The sequence below is a fragment of the Nerophis ophidion genome, linkage group LG03, assembly GCF_033978795.1.
Source record: "Nerophis ophidion isolate RoL-2023_Sa linkage group LG03, RoL_Noph_v1.0, whole genome shotgun sequence".
NCBI classification, from domain to species: domain Eukaryota; kingdom Metazoa; phylum Chordata; class Actinopteri; order Syngnathiformes; family Syngnathidae; genus Nerophis; species Nerophis ophidion.
In genome coordinates, this window is record NC_084613.1 from 4777297 (window position 1) to 4792672 (window position 15376).

Here is a 15376-nt window from a genome sequence, read left to right on the forward strand (position 1 = left end):
ACTGAACAATCTTTGACTTTTTAATATCTGCTCCAGACTGCTGCTTCTCATACTTGACTTATGACACATATCAATATGGTACAAAATGTTATAGAATTAATTTCCTTTCATACCTTTCATATATCACAAGATCAAGATGAACATTAAACCTAGTTTTTTTTTTTTTAACGCAAATTACATAAGGTCTATTTCGATTTTCACTAATTCATATTTGGACTTCTTGTCCTTTTGCATTATGATTTGAAAAGTCTCAAGTCTTTTACCATCTATTATTTTCACATCTTTACTCTTTTTACCCCATTTCATCCATCTCTTCCCTCACGATCTGCCAATAAAAAGATTCAATCAATCAAAATCATTTCTAGATTTGAAATGAATCCTCTGAATACTGCAGCTGTTTGGTATCGGTATTAGTTTATTTTGAACGTGCATATACTGCATCTACAGTGTATACATCACATATTCACAATTTCACATGACAATATGTCCAAAAAAGGAGTAGGGAGAGCTTATAATAATACATGTACTTGACTGGAAGTAAAATACCTAAAGAAAACGTAATCTAAAAATGGTGGAAGCATTATGACATGATTGTGTCACACACGTTACAAGTGGTGATGTTGTTAGAACGTCAGCGTTATTTCAAATTGTTTCTTACTCCGGTACTTTCTCTCCTGTGTGTGTTCTCAGGTGTTTTACAAGTGATTGTTGTTTAGTAAAACCTTTGTTGCACCTTGCACAGGGATATGGTTTTTCCCCAGAGTGTATTCTCATGTGTTTTTTCAAATAGGAAAGTTGTGCGAAACTTCTACCACACACTGAACAGATAAAGGGTTTTTCACCAGTGTGCGTCCTTTTGTGTATTACCAAGTGTATCTTTTGCAGGTATCTGTTGTTGCAAATTGAGCACATGAATGGTTTAACTCCAGTGTGTGTTCTCATGTGTACTCTAAGGTTTGACCGAGTAAAGAATCTTTTGTTGCACCTTGAACAGGTATGAGGTTTTTCACCAGTGTGTATTTTTGTGTGTATTTTCAAACTTGCCTTCACACAGAATCTTTTGCCGCAAACAGAGCACTCGAAAGGTCTTTCTGTAGTGTGTGTTCTCATGTGTCTTTGAAAGTCTTTATTATTCAGAAAACACGTATGACATATTGAACAGAAAAGGCGTTTTTCGCCTGTGTGTATTCTTGAGTGATTTTTCAGATCAGAAGCGCGTTGAAACGTTTTGTCACAGTAAACGCACATGAATGTATTTTCTCCGTTGTGTTCTCTCATGTGCTGTACGAGTGTTGACCGTTCCGAAAAGCTTTTTGTGCAGTGGTAACAGGGAAACGGGTTTTCTCCAGTGTGCCTTCTCATGTGTCTTATCAAATAACCTTTTTCTGTAAAATCTTTACCACAGATTGAACAGGGAAAACCTTTTTCCCCAGTGTGTGTTTTCATGTGTGTTTTCAGATGACCTTTTTGTATGAAACCTTTACCACAGATTGAACAGGTAAAGTCTTTTTCCCCAGTGTGTGTTTTCATGTGTGTTTTCAGATTCCCATTTTGTGTAAAACTTTTACCACAGATCAAACAGATGAAAGGGGTTTCTCCGGTGTGTGTTCTCATGTGTTTTTTCAAATCACTCTGTGCGTAAAAACATTTACCGCAGATTGAGCAGAGAACATCTTTTTCTCCAGTGTGCGTTCTCATGTGACTTTTCATACTATGCTGGCGAGTAAAAGTTTTGCCACAGTGAGAGCATTGAAAGTGTGTGTGACGTGTCTTGATATCACCTTTGAACTTGTCTTTACGCTTCACAGTGACACCATTCAATGGCTTCTTGGGGATAATAACTTTCTCCAGTTCTTCAATGTGCTTTTCCTCTCGACTGATGCTGTGTTCCTCCTCTTCTGCTTTAATGTGTGGGTCTTGAAGCTCCATCTCTTTGATGTGTGGGGGCTGTGGCTCCTCCGGCTTCATCCTGGAGGTCCACTCCTGCTGCTCAGGGAGAAGACGTTCTTCACAGACATCTGCAGAGCACAAAAGGAAAAACGCATGCTTTAGAAAAGTTGCACCAGAAAATGTTCTGATAAACAAACACAAAATAAACTGCAGTTAAACCTGACATACTAACAAGAGAGCTGATCGCACACCTGAAGGACAAAAAAATGTAAATGCAATTGACCAAATCCTGTGAGAAATCAAAAGTAGGAGAAACAGAAAGGAGGTCCATTCCAAAAGAGAAGAAACTGAACCACTCACAAGAAACCAAAAGCAAAAAAGGAAACCTTAAAGTCCCAGCATAATGTTAAAGCAAGTTCAATCAATCAATCAATGTTTATTTATATAGCCCTAAATCACAAGTGTCTCAAAGGGCTGCACAAGCAGAACAACATTTTCGGTTCAGAGCCCACATAAGGGGAAGGAAAAACTCACAACCCAGTGGGATGTCAATGTGAATGACTATGAGAAACCTTGGCGAGGACCGCAGATGAATGTTAACCTTCATTTGACACGGCCTCTAGGTCACATTGTTGCAACCCAGCAATTTCATTGTTGTTGATTAATGAAGCATTTTTATAATGCTTGTGTAAAAAAGCAAGTATATCTCCACCTTGAGAGAGAATGGTGGACCCTGGATGAACATGAGTTACAAACATTGGATTCGATGATATCTGGATGTTCTGCTTACTTGGACTGTGATGAAGCTGTGAGGACTCGGGGGGTTTCTCTTCATGGTCTTCGGTCTTTACATAGACAACGGTCAATGGAAACTTGGTGGGATCAGCCTCCTCCTGCCCAAGAAGACACTCTCTCTCCCCTTCTTCTTGAATGTTGAAGGACTGCAGATGCTCCTCTTCTTCCATACCTCGGGGATGCTGTGTATCCTCATTTTCCTCTTTAATATCAAGGGGCTGTGGATCCTCTTCTTCTTTTACACAGGGTGGCTGTGGATAGCCACCCTCCACAGTGAAGCGGCCCCCCTGCAGAGGGAGACATCCTACTTGATGTCCAATCAGCTGATGGATGTCTACAGGACACAAAACAAAACAAACATTTTAACTCATACATGTTACATATCATAGGTCTCAAAATCTGGCCCACGGGGCAAAATTGGCCCGCCGTGTAATTTCATTCGGCCCTTGAGGCAAAATCAAATCAATGGATTTGATATTGTCGATGGATATTTCCATTTGCGGGTTAGTTTATTGAGCAAGCTATATCGGGATATGAGTTTTGATCCATAACGACCAGCCCTACACTAGTGTTAGACACCACACCCTTGTGTGGTGTTCGGGTCTGAAGGAGCCGTTTTCATGTTTTATTAAAAGAAAAATGATACAATTAATGAATTTTTCAAACTGAAACTCGCTGACTTTGGCCATTTTCTGTGAAGAACATATAAGAATACATATTTAATGACCACACACACCATAACCCCGCCCTACACATTTCTATTATATATAAGATGTCCGGGTCCACTGGACCCAGGGCTAATAGAAGTGTGGAAATTGATGTTCTGTGTACCACAACCACCCACCCACACATGGGCCAAAATTTAAAACTGAACAAAGCTGCGGGCCAAAGTTGAAAAAATTCACCTTTTAATAGGGACCCAAACAAGTTTTGCATTGAATATTGAACAAGCAAGGCTTATATAACTTTATAGTGACATGCAATATCCACTTTCAAATAATAATAATAATTAAAAAATATCAATGGCATATCAAATAAAATGTAAATAAAAATCGACTGCCTCTTTTCTATTTGCAGCCTTCTGAGGTAAATATCAAAATGAACTTTTTCCACAGGCTAATAATGAATTTGAAAATAAAATAATAATGAATGAATCAAACATTCAAGCCTTGAAGCAGCAAGAGAAAGTGCATGAATAATACGTTAATTATTGCTCAGTTTGCTACACTGATTTGCTTTAACACTGAATATGGAACAAGCAACGCTTGTTTAACTTAATAGTGCAAAATCAACTTTCAAAAAACAAACGAAAAAACATCAATGGTATATTAAATAACATTTTAATTAAACAATTAAAAGGCCTACTGAAATGAGGTCCAGTCTATGTGTCATACTTGATCATTTCACGAAAAAATAACGTTCAAATAATAAACCATTCGCATTTTAAACCATCCATCCGTTTTCTACCGCACCGGTTCAAGGTTATGAGTGGCTCAACCAACCCCAGCTGTCCTTTGGGGTACAGGAGGGGCGCATTAATGGTAAGAAGTATTTAAATTATTATTGTTTAGCTTCAGAATAATGTTATTAAAAGGAATAAAATACTTATTATCCTCTAAAAATGATGTTAGTCTTACTTAAAAATGCACATATTGTATTCAGTCTTAAAATAAATATTATATGGCTCTTCCGGAAATACATTTTACAATATTTGGATTTCATGGCTCTCTCAGCCAAAAAGGTTCCCGACCCCTGTCTTACACTATTATCTCTCAGACTTAATTTGGCTAATGTATGGCGCTAGCTTTTTATGTTGTTTTTTTAATTCCTTTTTTTAACTCTACCATCTATACTGATCTGGGCTGATATGTAATTTTCCATAGTTTGAGTTGTTTGCAGAAGAGTAAATACTTTTTATAGTAACATTAAAACCATATTAATTAATTGTAGTGATAACCTGTCATTCATTATCCTACTAAAATAGTAATTGCAATCATAACATCAATAATTAGGCCCATATGCTAATCATGTGGTCCTGATATGAAGTACTGATAGATAAGTGGGTTCGGGTGGACTCTGGTGTAAACTTAAAGTAGATAGAGGAAAGAAAATGAATAGTCCCACATTGTGGCATATATACAAATATTAGATAAATAAAAATATTTTATAAAACAGATAAGTGAGGAAAGAATATTTGAAAATATAGTTTCCATCATTGACTGACATCTGTGGACTGGTTCTATGTGTATGAAAAGGGAGATATTGATCTTGACACTGGCATAGCTCGGTTGGTAGCTTGAGGGTTGCAGGTTCGATTCCTGCTTCCGCCATCCTAGTCACTGCCGTTGTGTCCTTGGGCAAGACACTTTACCCACCTGTTCCCAGTGCCACCCACACCGGTTTAAATGTAACTTAGATATTGGGTGTCACTATGTAAAGCGCTTTGAGTCACTAGAGAAAAGCGCTATATAAATATAATTCACTTCACTTATCTATGTGATGTTTTCTCAACAGATGAGACGTTACCTTCTTCAAAGCCTTTTAGATAAAATTCAATTGGCTTTTTCCACAACTCCACTAAATTTGGACTTTTTAGAATATGTTTGTCGACAAGAGTTGTATTATCTTGCTACATATTGACGATGACCCGCCCTGCTGTACTCCTGATTGGCCCTGAGCGATTTTCGCATGACCAATCAGAAAGGAGGGGCCGTGTAAGAATAACCGCCCACAAAGTGCCAAAACGAAGACGGCACGCGCGACACCCTTTTGCGGACGAAGTGGAGAATCAGCGCGTGATAACTGTTTTTATACGCTTGGATTTTTGGCACTAATGTGACGCCATAAAAAACCACTAACAGAAGGCGCAGCGGGACTTGATGCTGGTCCTTCATCAAACAACGCAGGAAGTGGTCGTAGCTTGGCTTGCGTTCCAGACGCACCTGGAGTTGCATCTCGGGGCTGTCAGATGGAGCCGCTACACTTGATGATGGGACTTAACTAACGCCAGCTGGCAGAGCTCTAACCCTCTCAAGTATCTCTGAGGTCACCTGCTGTCCTAACAATAAAATAAAACACAAGTTGTTTTATATAATCTGTTAAAGTTAGATTAGGATCCAAACTAATTATTGTCTATGAATCACCTAATTGATCTGTCTACTCTACTCTGCACAGGCAGCTGTGCAATGTGTACTGTGATGTGCAGAATCATGTTCAGGGACGGCGTGGTGCAGACACTACACCCTTGCTCCTGATGGGTGCTGGTAAGCGCCTTGCATGGCAGCTCCACCCATCAGTGTGTGAATGTGGAAGTAGTGTCAAAGCGCTTTAAGTACCTTGAAGGTAGAAAAGCGCTATACAAGTACAACCCATTTATCATTATTTATTTATCACTGAAATAGACATACCCTTTGATATATGAAGTATTTTCCCCGTTCGGGTGCTCCTGCTACTAGTCATTGGCGTTGGTGCTGTCCCAATCGGTACCCAGTCCCTCTGGCATCCTTGCTTACTTCCCTGGAAATGGAAAAACAGCTACATGTAATAAATGATGAATACTTTCTCTATTGGGCTTGAACTGTAATCCATTTGAACATTGATTTGGAAAACAAATCAGACCTGATCTTGATCGCCCTCCTCATCAGGCAAATCTAGTGCCATTGCCATTGGTTCATCCACCACTGATGCCGTAGTCGTACTGGCCATGATCTGATCTATTGTCTGTAAATGTACAATACTTGATATTATTGTCTATTGTAATCTATTGACAGTAATGTCAGTAAATGTACGATACTTTATACTGCAAAAAAATCTTGACTAGAACTTGAAGCAATAATTATCCATCCATCCATCCATCTTCTGCCACTTATCCGATGTCTGGTCGCGGGGGCAGCAGCCTAAGCAGGGAAGCCCAGACTTCCCTTTCCCCAGCCACTTTGTCTAGCTCTTCCCGGGGGATCCCGATGCGTTCCCAGGCCAGCCGGGAGACATAGTCTTCCCAACGTGTCCTGGGTCTTCCCCGTGGCCTCCTACCGGTTGGACGTGCCCTAAACACCTCCCTAGGGAGGCGTTCGGGTGGCATCCTGACCAGATGCCCGAACCACCTCATCTGGCTCCTCTCGATGTGAAGGAGCAGCGGCTTTACTTTGAGTTCCTCCGGATGGCAGAGCTTCTCACCCTATCTCTAAGGGAGAGACCAGCCACCCGGCGGAGGAAACTCATTTTGGTCGCTTGTACCCGTGATCTTGTCCTTTCGGTCATGACCCAAAGCTCATGACCATAGGTGAGGATGGGAACGTAGATCGACCGGTAAATTGAGAGCTTTGCCTTCCGGCTCAGCTCCTTCTTCACCACAACGGATCGGTACAACGTCCGCATTACTGAAGACGCCGCACCGATCCGCCTGTCGATCTCACGATCCACTCTTCCCTCACTCGTGAAAAAGACTCCTAAGTACTTGAACTCCTCCACTTGGGGCAGGGTCTCCTCCCAAACCCGGAGGTGGCACTCCACCTTTTTCCGGGCAAGAACCATGGACTCAGACTTTGAGGTGCTGATACTCATTCCGGTCGCTTCACACTCTGCTGCGAACCGATCCAGTGAGAGCAGAAGATCCTGGCGGGATGAAGCAATCAGGACCACATCATCTGCAAAAAGCAGAGACCTGATCCCGCGGCCACTAAACTGGAACCCCTCAACACCTTGACTGCGCCTAGAAATTCCGTCCATAAAAGTTATGAACAGAATGGGTGACAAAGGGCAGCCCTGGCGGAGTCCAACCCTCACTGGAAATGTGTCCGACTTACTGCCAGCAATGCATACCAAGCTCTGACACTGATCGTACAAGGAGCGAACCGCCCCAGTCAGACAGTCCGATACCCCATACTCTCTGAGCACTCCCCACAGGACTTCCCGAGGGACACGGTCGAATGCCTTCTCCAAGTCCACAAAGCACAAGTAGACTGGTTGGGCAAACTCCCATGAACCCTCAAGGACCCTGCCGAGAGTATAGAGCTGGTCCAAAGTTCCACGACCAGGACGAAAACCACACTGCCCCTACTGAATCTGAGGTTCGAATATCCGGTGTAACCTCCTCTCCAGTACACCTGAATAAACCTTACCGGAAAGGCTGAGGAGTGTGTTCCCACGATAGTTGGAACACACCCTCCGGTCCCCCTTCTTAAAGAGAGGGACCACCATCCCGGTCTGCCAATTCAGAGGTACCGCCCCCAATGTCCACGCGATGCTGCAGAGTCTTGTCAACCAAGACAGCCCCACAGCATCGAGAGCCTTAAGGAACTCCGGGCGGATCTCATCCACCCCCGGGGCCTTGTCACCGAGGAGCTTTTTAACTACCTCAGCAACCTCAGCCCTAGAAATAGGAGAGTCCACCACAGATTCTCCGAGCACTGCTTCCTCATAGGAAGACGGGTTTGTGGGATTGAGGAGGTCTTCAAAGTATTCCTTCCACCGATCCACAACATCCACAGTCGAGGTCAGCATAACACCATCCGCACCATACACGGTGTTGACAGTGCACTGCTTCCCCTTCCTGAGGCGGCGGATGGTGGCCCAGAATCGCTTCGAAGCCGTCCGGAAGTCGTTTTCCATGGCTTCCCCAAAGTCCTTCCATGTCCGAGTTTTTGCCTCCGCGACTACTGAAGCTGCACACCGCTTGGCCCGTTGGTACCCGTCCACTGCCTCCGGAGTCCTACGAGCAAAAAGAACCCGATAGGACTCCTTCTTCACTTGGCGGCATCCCTCGCTGCTGGTGTCCACCAACGGGTTCTGGGACTACCGCCCCGACAGGCACCAACTACCTTGCAGCCACAGCGCCAAACAGCTGCCTCGACATTAGAGGTGGGGAACGTGGTCCACTCGGACTCAATGTCCCGCACCTCCCTCGTGACATGTTCAATGTTCTTCCGGAGGTGGGAATTGAAACTCTCTCTGACAGGAGACTCTACAAGACGTTCCCAGCAGACCCTCACAATGCGCTTGGGCCTGCCGGGTCTGTCCGGCATCCTCCCCCACCATCGCAGCCAACTCACCACCAGGTGGTGATCGGTAGAACTCTCCGCTCTTCTCTTCACCCGAGTGTCCAAAACATGCAATAATTATATGGAGACTATTTTATTGTTAATTTATTTCATTGTTCATGGAGTAGTCTATGACTATGTCTGTGAGTATGACTATGGAAACTGGAAATCAAGATCCTTACCACCTTCCTTCTCCTTTTGTTAAATGCAGACCTCATGTGCACGGTCTGTCCACTTGTGGAGGGGGTGTGGTGGTCTGAACTTGTCGAAGTACTGGCACTGGGAGCACTGACAGTGACACTGCCACTGATGCCTGGCCGTGGTATGTTGAAAATAGTTGGCCCCGCACCTTTCTTCAGCACCAGTGGACGGAGGGTGGCGATGCCCATTTCTGCCCTGAGCAAGGGACCCTCTTCGAAACACGATCTTTCGAAATGATCGCTGCATAATACACTGTACTTTGTGTGTGTGGTCCAATCCAACCGTGTTCGCTTGACCTCTCTGTTCCATAGTAAAGCTTGACTGTAATCTTTCGGGAATGAAAACAATGAAACACCGGCTGTGTTTGTATTGCTGCAGCCAGCCGCAATACACCGCTTCCCACCTACAGCTTTCTTCTTTGCTGTCTCCATTGTTCATTGAACAAATTGCAGAAGATTCACCAACACAGACGTCCAGAATACTGTGGAATTCTGCAATGAAAACAGACGACTTAATAGCTGACCACCATGCTGTCCCAAAATGTCCTCTATTGCTCAGTTTGCTACACTGATTTGCTTCAACACTGAATATGGAACAAGCAACGTTTAAATAACTTAATAGTGCAAAATCAACATTACTCTGAGGTAAATATCAACATTATCTTTTTCCACAGGCTAATAATACATTTGAAAATAAAATAACATTAATGAATGAATCAAACATTCAACCCTTGAAGTAGCAAGAGAGTGCATGAATACATTGTTAATTATTGCTAAGTTGCAAAACTAATTTGCTTTAACACTGAATATGGAACAAGCAACACTTATATAACTTAACAGTGCAAAAGCAACTTTCAAAAAACAAAAAACATCAATGGTATATTAAAAACAATTTAAATAGAAATTGTAATACCTCTTTTCTATTTGCAGCCTTCTGAGGTAAATATCCATCCATTTTCTACCCCTTATTACCTTTAGGGTCACGGGGGGCGCTGGTGCCTATATCAGCTACAATCGGGCGGAAGGCAGCGTACACCCTGGACATGTCGCCACCTCATCGCAGGAGGTAAATATCAACTTTAACTTTTTCCACAGGCTAATAAATTTAAAAATAAAATAACAATGGGTTGGGGGGGCGGAGTTTGGTGGTAGCGGGAGGTGTATATTGTACCGTCCCGGAAGTGTTAATGCTGCAAGGGGTTCTGGGTATTTGTTCTGTAGTGTTTATGTTGTGTTACGGTGCGGATGCTCTCCCGAAATATATTTGTCAATCTCGTTTGGTGTGGGTTCACAGTGTGGCGCATATTTGTAACAGTGTTAAAGTTGTTTATACGGCCACCCTCATTTCGCGATCTTGCCATATTTTTGCTGAAAGGATTTAGTAGAGAACATCCACGATAAAGTTCGGAACTGGAGAAAAGCCCTGCCTGTTCCGGAAGTCGCAGACGATGACGTCCCATGTTGATGGCTCCTCATATATTCACATTGATTTTAATGGGAGCCTCCAACAAAAACAGCTATTCAGACCGAGAAAAAGACAATTTCGCCATTAATTTGAGCGAGGATGAAGGATTTGTGTTTGAGGATATTGATAGTTAATAAAATAAGTTAAAAAAAAAAATGCGATTGCAATCGCGTTGCATTGAGACAGATTCATATGTTTTTAGAGACATTTACTAGGATAATTCTGGGAAATCCCTTATCTTTCTATTGTGTTGCTAGTGTTCTAGGGAGTTCAACAGTACCTGATAGTCGGAAATGTACGTCCACGGCCGGGTGTTGAAGCGCAGTGTCTCGGGGAAGTCGACGGCAACTGTATGGACGGCACAAGCTCAGCTGATATCCGGTAAGAACTTTTTAACCACAATTTTCTCACCGAAACCTGCTGGTTGAAATTCAGTCAGGATCCATGTCCGCTGTGATCCATAGTAAAGTTTCACGGCCGTGAATTTTAAACAAGGAATCACCGTGTGTTTGTGTGGCTAAAGGCTAAAGCTTCCCAACTCCGTCTTTCTACTTTGACTTCTCCAATATTAATTGAACAAATTGCAAAAGATTCAGCAACACAGATGTCCAAAATACTGTGTAATTATGCCGTTAAAGCAGTTGACTTTTAGCTGTGTGTGTACGCAGCGCTCATTTCATAACAGCGCCGTGACGTCACACGTACACGTCATCATTACGCGACGTTTTCAAGAAAAAAGTCCCGGGAAATTTAAAATTGCAATTTAGTAAACTAAAAGCCAAGGCTGTCCTTTGTCACCGATTCTGTTCATAACTTTTATGGACAGAATTTCTAGGCGCAGTCAAGGCGTTGAGGGGTTCCGGTTTGGTGACCGCAGGATTAGGTCTCTGCTTTTTGCAGATGATGTGGTCCTGATGGCTTCATCTGACCGGGATCTTCAGCTCTCACTGGATCGGTTCGCAGCCAAGTGTGAAGCGACCGGAATGAGAATCAGCACCTCCAAGTCCGAGTCCATGGTTCTCGCCCGGAAAAGGGTGGAATGCCATCTCCGGGTTGGGGAGGAGACCCTGCCCCAAGTGGAGGAGTTCAAGTACCTAAGAGTCTTGTTCACGAGTGAGGGAAGAGTGGATCGTGAGATCGACAGGCGGATCGGTGCGGCGTCTTCAGTAAAGCGGACGTTGTACCGATCCGTTGTGGTGAAGACGGAGAATTTACCGGTCGATCTACGTTCCCATCCTCACCTATGGTCATGAGCTTTGGGTCATGACCGAAAGGATAAGATCACGGGTACAAGCGGCCGAAATGAGTTTCCTCCGCCGTGTGGCAGGTCTCTCCCTTAAAGATAGGGTGAGAAGCTCTGCCATCCGGGAGGAACTCAAAGTAAAGCCGCTGCTCCTCCACATGGAGAGGAGCCAGATGAGGTGGTTCGGGCATCTGGTCAGGATGCCACCCGAACGCCTCCCTAGGGAGGTGTTTAGGGCACGTCCAACCGGTAGGAGGCCACGGGGAAGACCCAGGACACGTTGGGAAGACTATGTCTCCCGGCTGGCCTGGGAACGCCTCGGGATCCCCCGGGAAGAGCTAGACGAAGTGGCTGGGGAGAGGGAAGTCTGGGTTTCCCTGCTTAGGCTGTTGGCCCCGCGACCCGACCTCGGATAAGCGGAAGATGATGGATGGATAGTAAACTAAAAAGGCCGTATTAGCATGTGTTGCAATGTTAATATTTCATCATTGATATATAAACTATCAGACTGCGTGGTTGGTAGTAGTGGCTTTCAGTAGGCCTTTAACAAGTTGCAAAACGTATTGGTGTGTTACCATTTAGTGGTCAATTGTACGAAAAATGTACTGTACTGTGCAATCTACTAATAAAAGTTTCAATCAATCAATCAATCAAAACTCTTTCAACATTTTGGGATGCCGACCCCTGCTTTAAATAAACAATGATTTGTCTCCTGAAATTGTCCTGTTTGCATGAACAATATAAAAACAAGGCAGTGCATCATCCTCACAAGACAATAAACAATTCATCCTTCTAAAGACATAAATATTCAAGAATTGTGTTAATAAATAAACATAAAGTGAGCAAACAGGTGAGAGTAAGAAGTAAACAAACTTGTACTGAGCAAGACACGTTTATATTTCTTGAGGACAGCGTTTTTTTGATTGATTGACTGATTGAAGATTTTATTAGTAGATTGCACAGTACAGTACATATTCCCTACAATTGACCACTAAATGGTAACACACCAATAAGTTTTCAACTTCTTTAAGTCGGGGTAGTTGATGTCCAGTAGTTGATGTTGTTTGGTTGAAGAAAGTTCCTCCTCGTACTCTGCCATCATTCCTTCGCACATGTTCACACAATCACGACACTTTACACTCACATTCGATCTTTATAATAACCCCAAAAAGGGACAAGCGGTAGAAATGGATGGATGGAATAACCCGCGAGACTCTTTATTAGCAGCTAGCAAGCTAAGCTAACTAGCGCTAAGCTAGCACGAGAAGACTAACGTATCCAAACACAAACTATCATGAACGATGTTTACTCCATTAAACGACATAAGTGTACACACTCCAACAGATTAAGAACGCAGGACTTTAAAGACTACAATAACGTCTTCTTCATCAAACGCCGTTTTCTTACCTACCCTCGTCCTGTTTTATTCGCGCTTGTGGTCAAATCTCGCGAGAACGCCAAAACTCGCCCTCCAGCACTGCGCGATGGCGCTGTTCTTAAAGCGACAGTACGACATATCTGGGAGGGGGACATCGCTACACATTTTTATTTTTATTACAGTGTTTTGTTGTTGTTTTTGGTCGAAAAAACAGTTTTTAATTCACCTGGTTACCGACACACATTTAATTATATAATAACGCTGGTGTTATGGCTGACTCGTCGTCACTTTTATCCGTCCCAGAGCGCCTCCCACAGCTGAAATACATAAACTCTGCCACATGGTGGCGCCATTGTTTGAACAGTTGTTTTTGCAAAATAAGCTGTAATTGTAAAAAAAAACAACAACAAAAAGACAAAAAAAAAAAGTGAAAAGATCTACTTGTCGTTAAGCAAGTTGTGTGTTACCATTTAGTGGTCAATTGTATGGAATATGTACTGTACTGTGCAATCTACTAATAAAATCTTCAATCAGTCAATTCAATCAATCAATGACCCCCGCTGTAGTGCAACGTGGTGTTGGTGAATGGAACGAGACACGATGACGTCACACGTGTGGTCAAATGGATTCCGGTTTGGAGGACGTGCGGGATAGTCCAAAGCAGGGGTCACCAACGCGGGCACCAGGTCGCCCGTAAGGACCAGAAGAGTCGCCCACTGGCCTGTTCTAAAAATAGCTCAAATAGCAGCACTTACCAGTGACCTGCTTCAATTTTTAAATTGTATTTATTTATTAGCAAGCTGGTCTGGCTTTGCTCGACATTTTTAATTCTAAGAGAGACAAAACTCAAATAGAATTTGAAAATCCAAGAAAATTATTTAAAGACTTGGTCTTCACTTGTTTGAATACATTTATTTTTTTTTTTACTTTGCTTCTTATAACTTTCAGAAAGATAATTTTAGAGGAAAAAATACAACCTTAAAAATGATTTTAGGATTTTTAAACACATATACCTTTTTACCTTTTAAATTCCTTCCTCTTCTTTCCTGACAATTTAAATCAATGTTCAAGTATATATATTTTTAATTGTAAAGAATAATACATACATTTTAGTATTAGTATAGTAGAGGGGGGGGGGGGGGGGTTGCCCACATCTGAGGTCCTCTCCAAGGTTTCTCATAGTCAGCATTGTCACTGGCGTCCCACTGAATGTGAATTCTCCCTGCCCACTGGGTGTGAGTTTTCCTTGCCCTTTTGTGGGTTCTTCCGAGGATGTTGTAGTCGTAATGATTTGTGCAGTCCTTTGAGACATTTGTGATTTGGGGCTATATAAATAAACATTGATTGATTGATTGATTCTTCATTTTAGCTTCTGTTTTTCGACGAAGAATATTTGTGAAATATTTCTTCAAACTTATGATTAAAATTAAAAAAAAATATTCTGGCAAATCTAGAAAATCTGTAGAATCAAATTTAAATCTTATTTCAAAGTCTTTTGAATTTCTTTTAAAATGTTTGTTCTGGAAAATCTAGAAGAAATAATGATTTGTCTTTGTTTGAAATATACCAATTTGTTATATATTCTAACAAAGTGCAGATTGGATTTTAACCTATTTAAAACATGTCATCAAAATTCTAAAATTAATCTTAATCAAGAAAATTTACTAACGATGTTCAATAAATTATTATTTTTTTTTTTCATAAGGATTCGAATTAGCTAGTTTTTCTCTTCATTTTTTTCGGTTGAATTTTGAATTTCAAAGAGTCGAAATTTAAGATGGACTATCTTTCAAAATTAAATTTTAATTTTTTTCCTGTTTTCTCCTCTTTTAAACCGTTCAATCAAGTGTTTTTTTCATCATTTTTGTTCTACAAAAAACCTTCCGTTCGACGGAATGACACACATAAATACCCATTCAAATATATATATATATATATATATATATATATATATATATATATATATATATATATATATATATATATATATATATATATAGTAGCTGAGATAGGCACCAGCGCCCCCGCGACCCCAAAAGGGAATAAGCGGTAGAAATGGATGGATGGATATATATATATATATATATATATATATATATATATTTTTTTTTTTTTTTTTTTTTTTTATTAAAGGAAAATTAATCAAATTGGCTATTTCTGGCAATTTATTTAAGTGTGTATCAAACTGGTAGCCCTTTGCATTAATCAGTACCCAAGAAGTAGCTCTTGGTTTCAAAAAGGTTGGTGCCCCTTGGTCCAAAGCATCAACGTCTTCTTCATGCAGGAAATGGGGGCGGTATCCAGACAAGGTGGGCGGGGCCTATGAATCAAGTCAACCAAATATCTAACTTAACGACAAGTAGATAT

The 15376-nt window shown here is 41.8% G+C and overlaps 2 protein-coding genes across 12 annotated transcripts in view; one reads left to right on the plus strand and one right to left on the minus strand.

The window, feature by feature from the left end:
• The window catches only part of LOC133549001 (zinc finger protein 892-like), a 70919-nt gene extending 57809 nt beyond the window's left edge, over nt 1-13110 (minus strand). For 4 of the 11 annotated variants that reach the window (XM_061894028.1, XM_061894030.1, XM_061894025.1 and 1 more), the window contains exons 1-4: nt 12776-13032; nt 8906-9415; nt 6304-6405; nt 6093-6219 (exon numbers count right to left, since the gene is read on the minus strand). In XM_061894028.1, coding sequence (XP_061750012.1) covers nt 6093-6219; nt 6304-6405; nt 8906-9355 — 679 coding nt within the window. In that variant the 5' untranslated portion in view covers nt 9356-9415; nt 12776-13032. Of the gene's footprint in view, nt 1-6092; nt 6220-6303; nt 6406-8905; nt 9416-9836; nt 10551-10668; nt 10737-10799; nt 11459-12775 lie in introns of those variants that run through there. The other 7 variants (XM_061894017.1, XM_061894026.1, XM_061894016.1 and 4 more) reach the window with 7 other exon arrangements.
• Nucleotides 1-15376, plus strand: part of LOC133549012 (involucrin-like) — a 124578-nt gene that overhangs the window by 94958 nt on the left and 14244 nt on the right. The window lies entirely within an intron of this gene.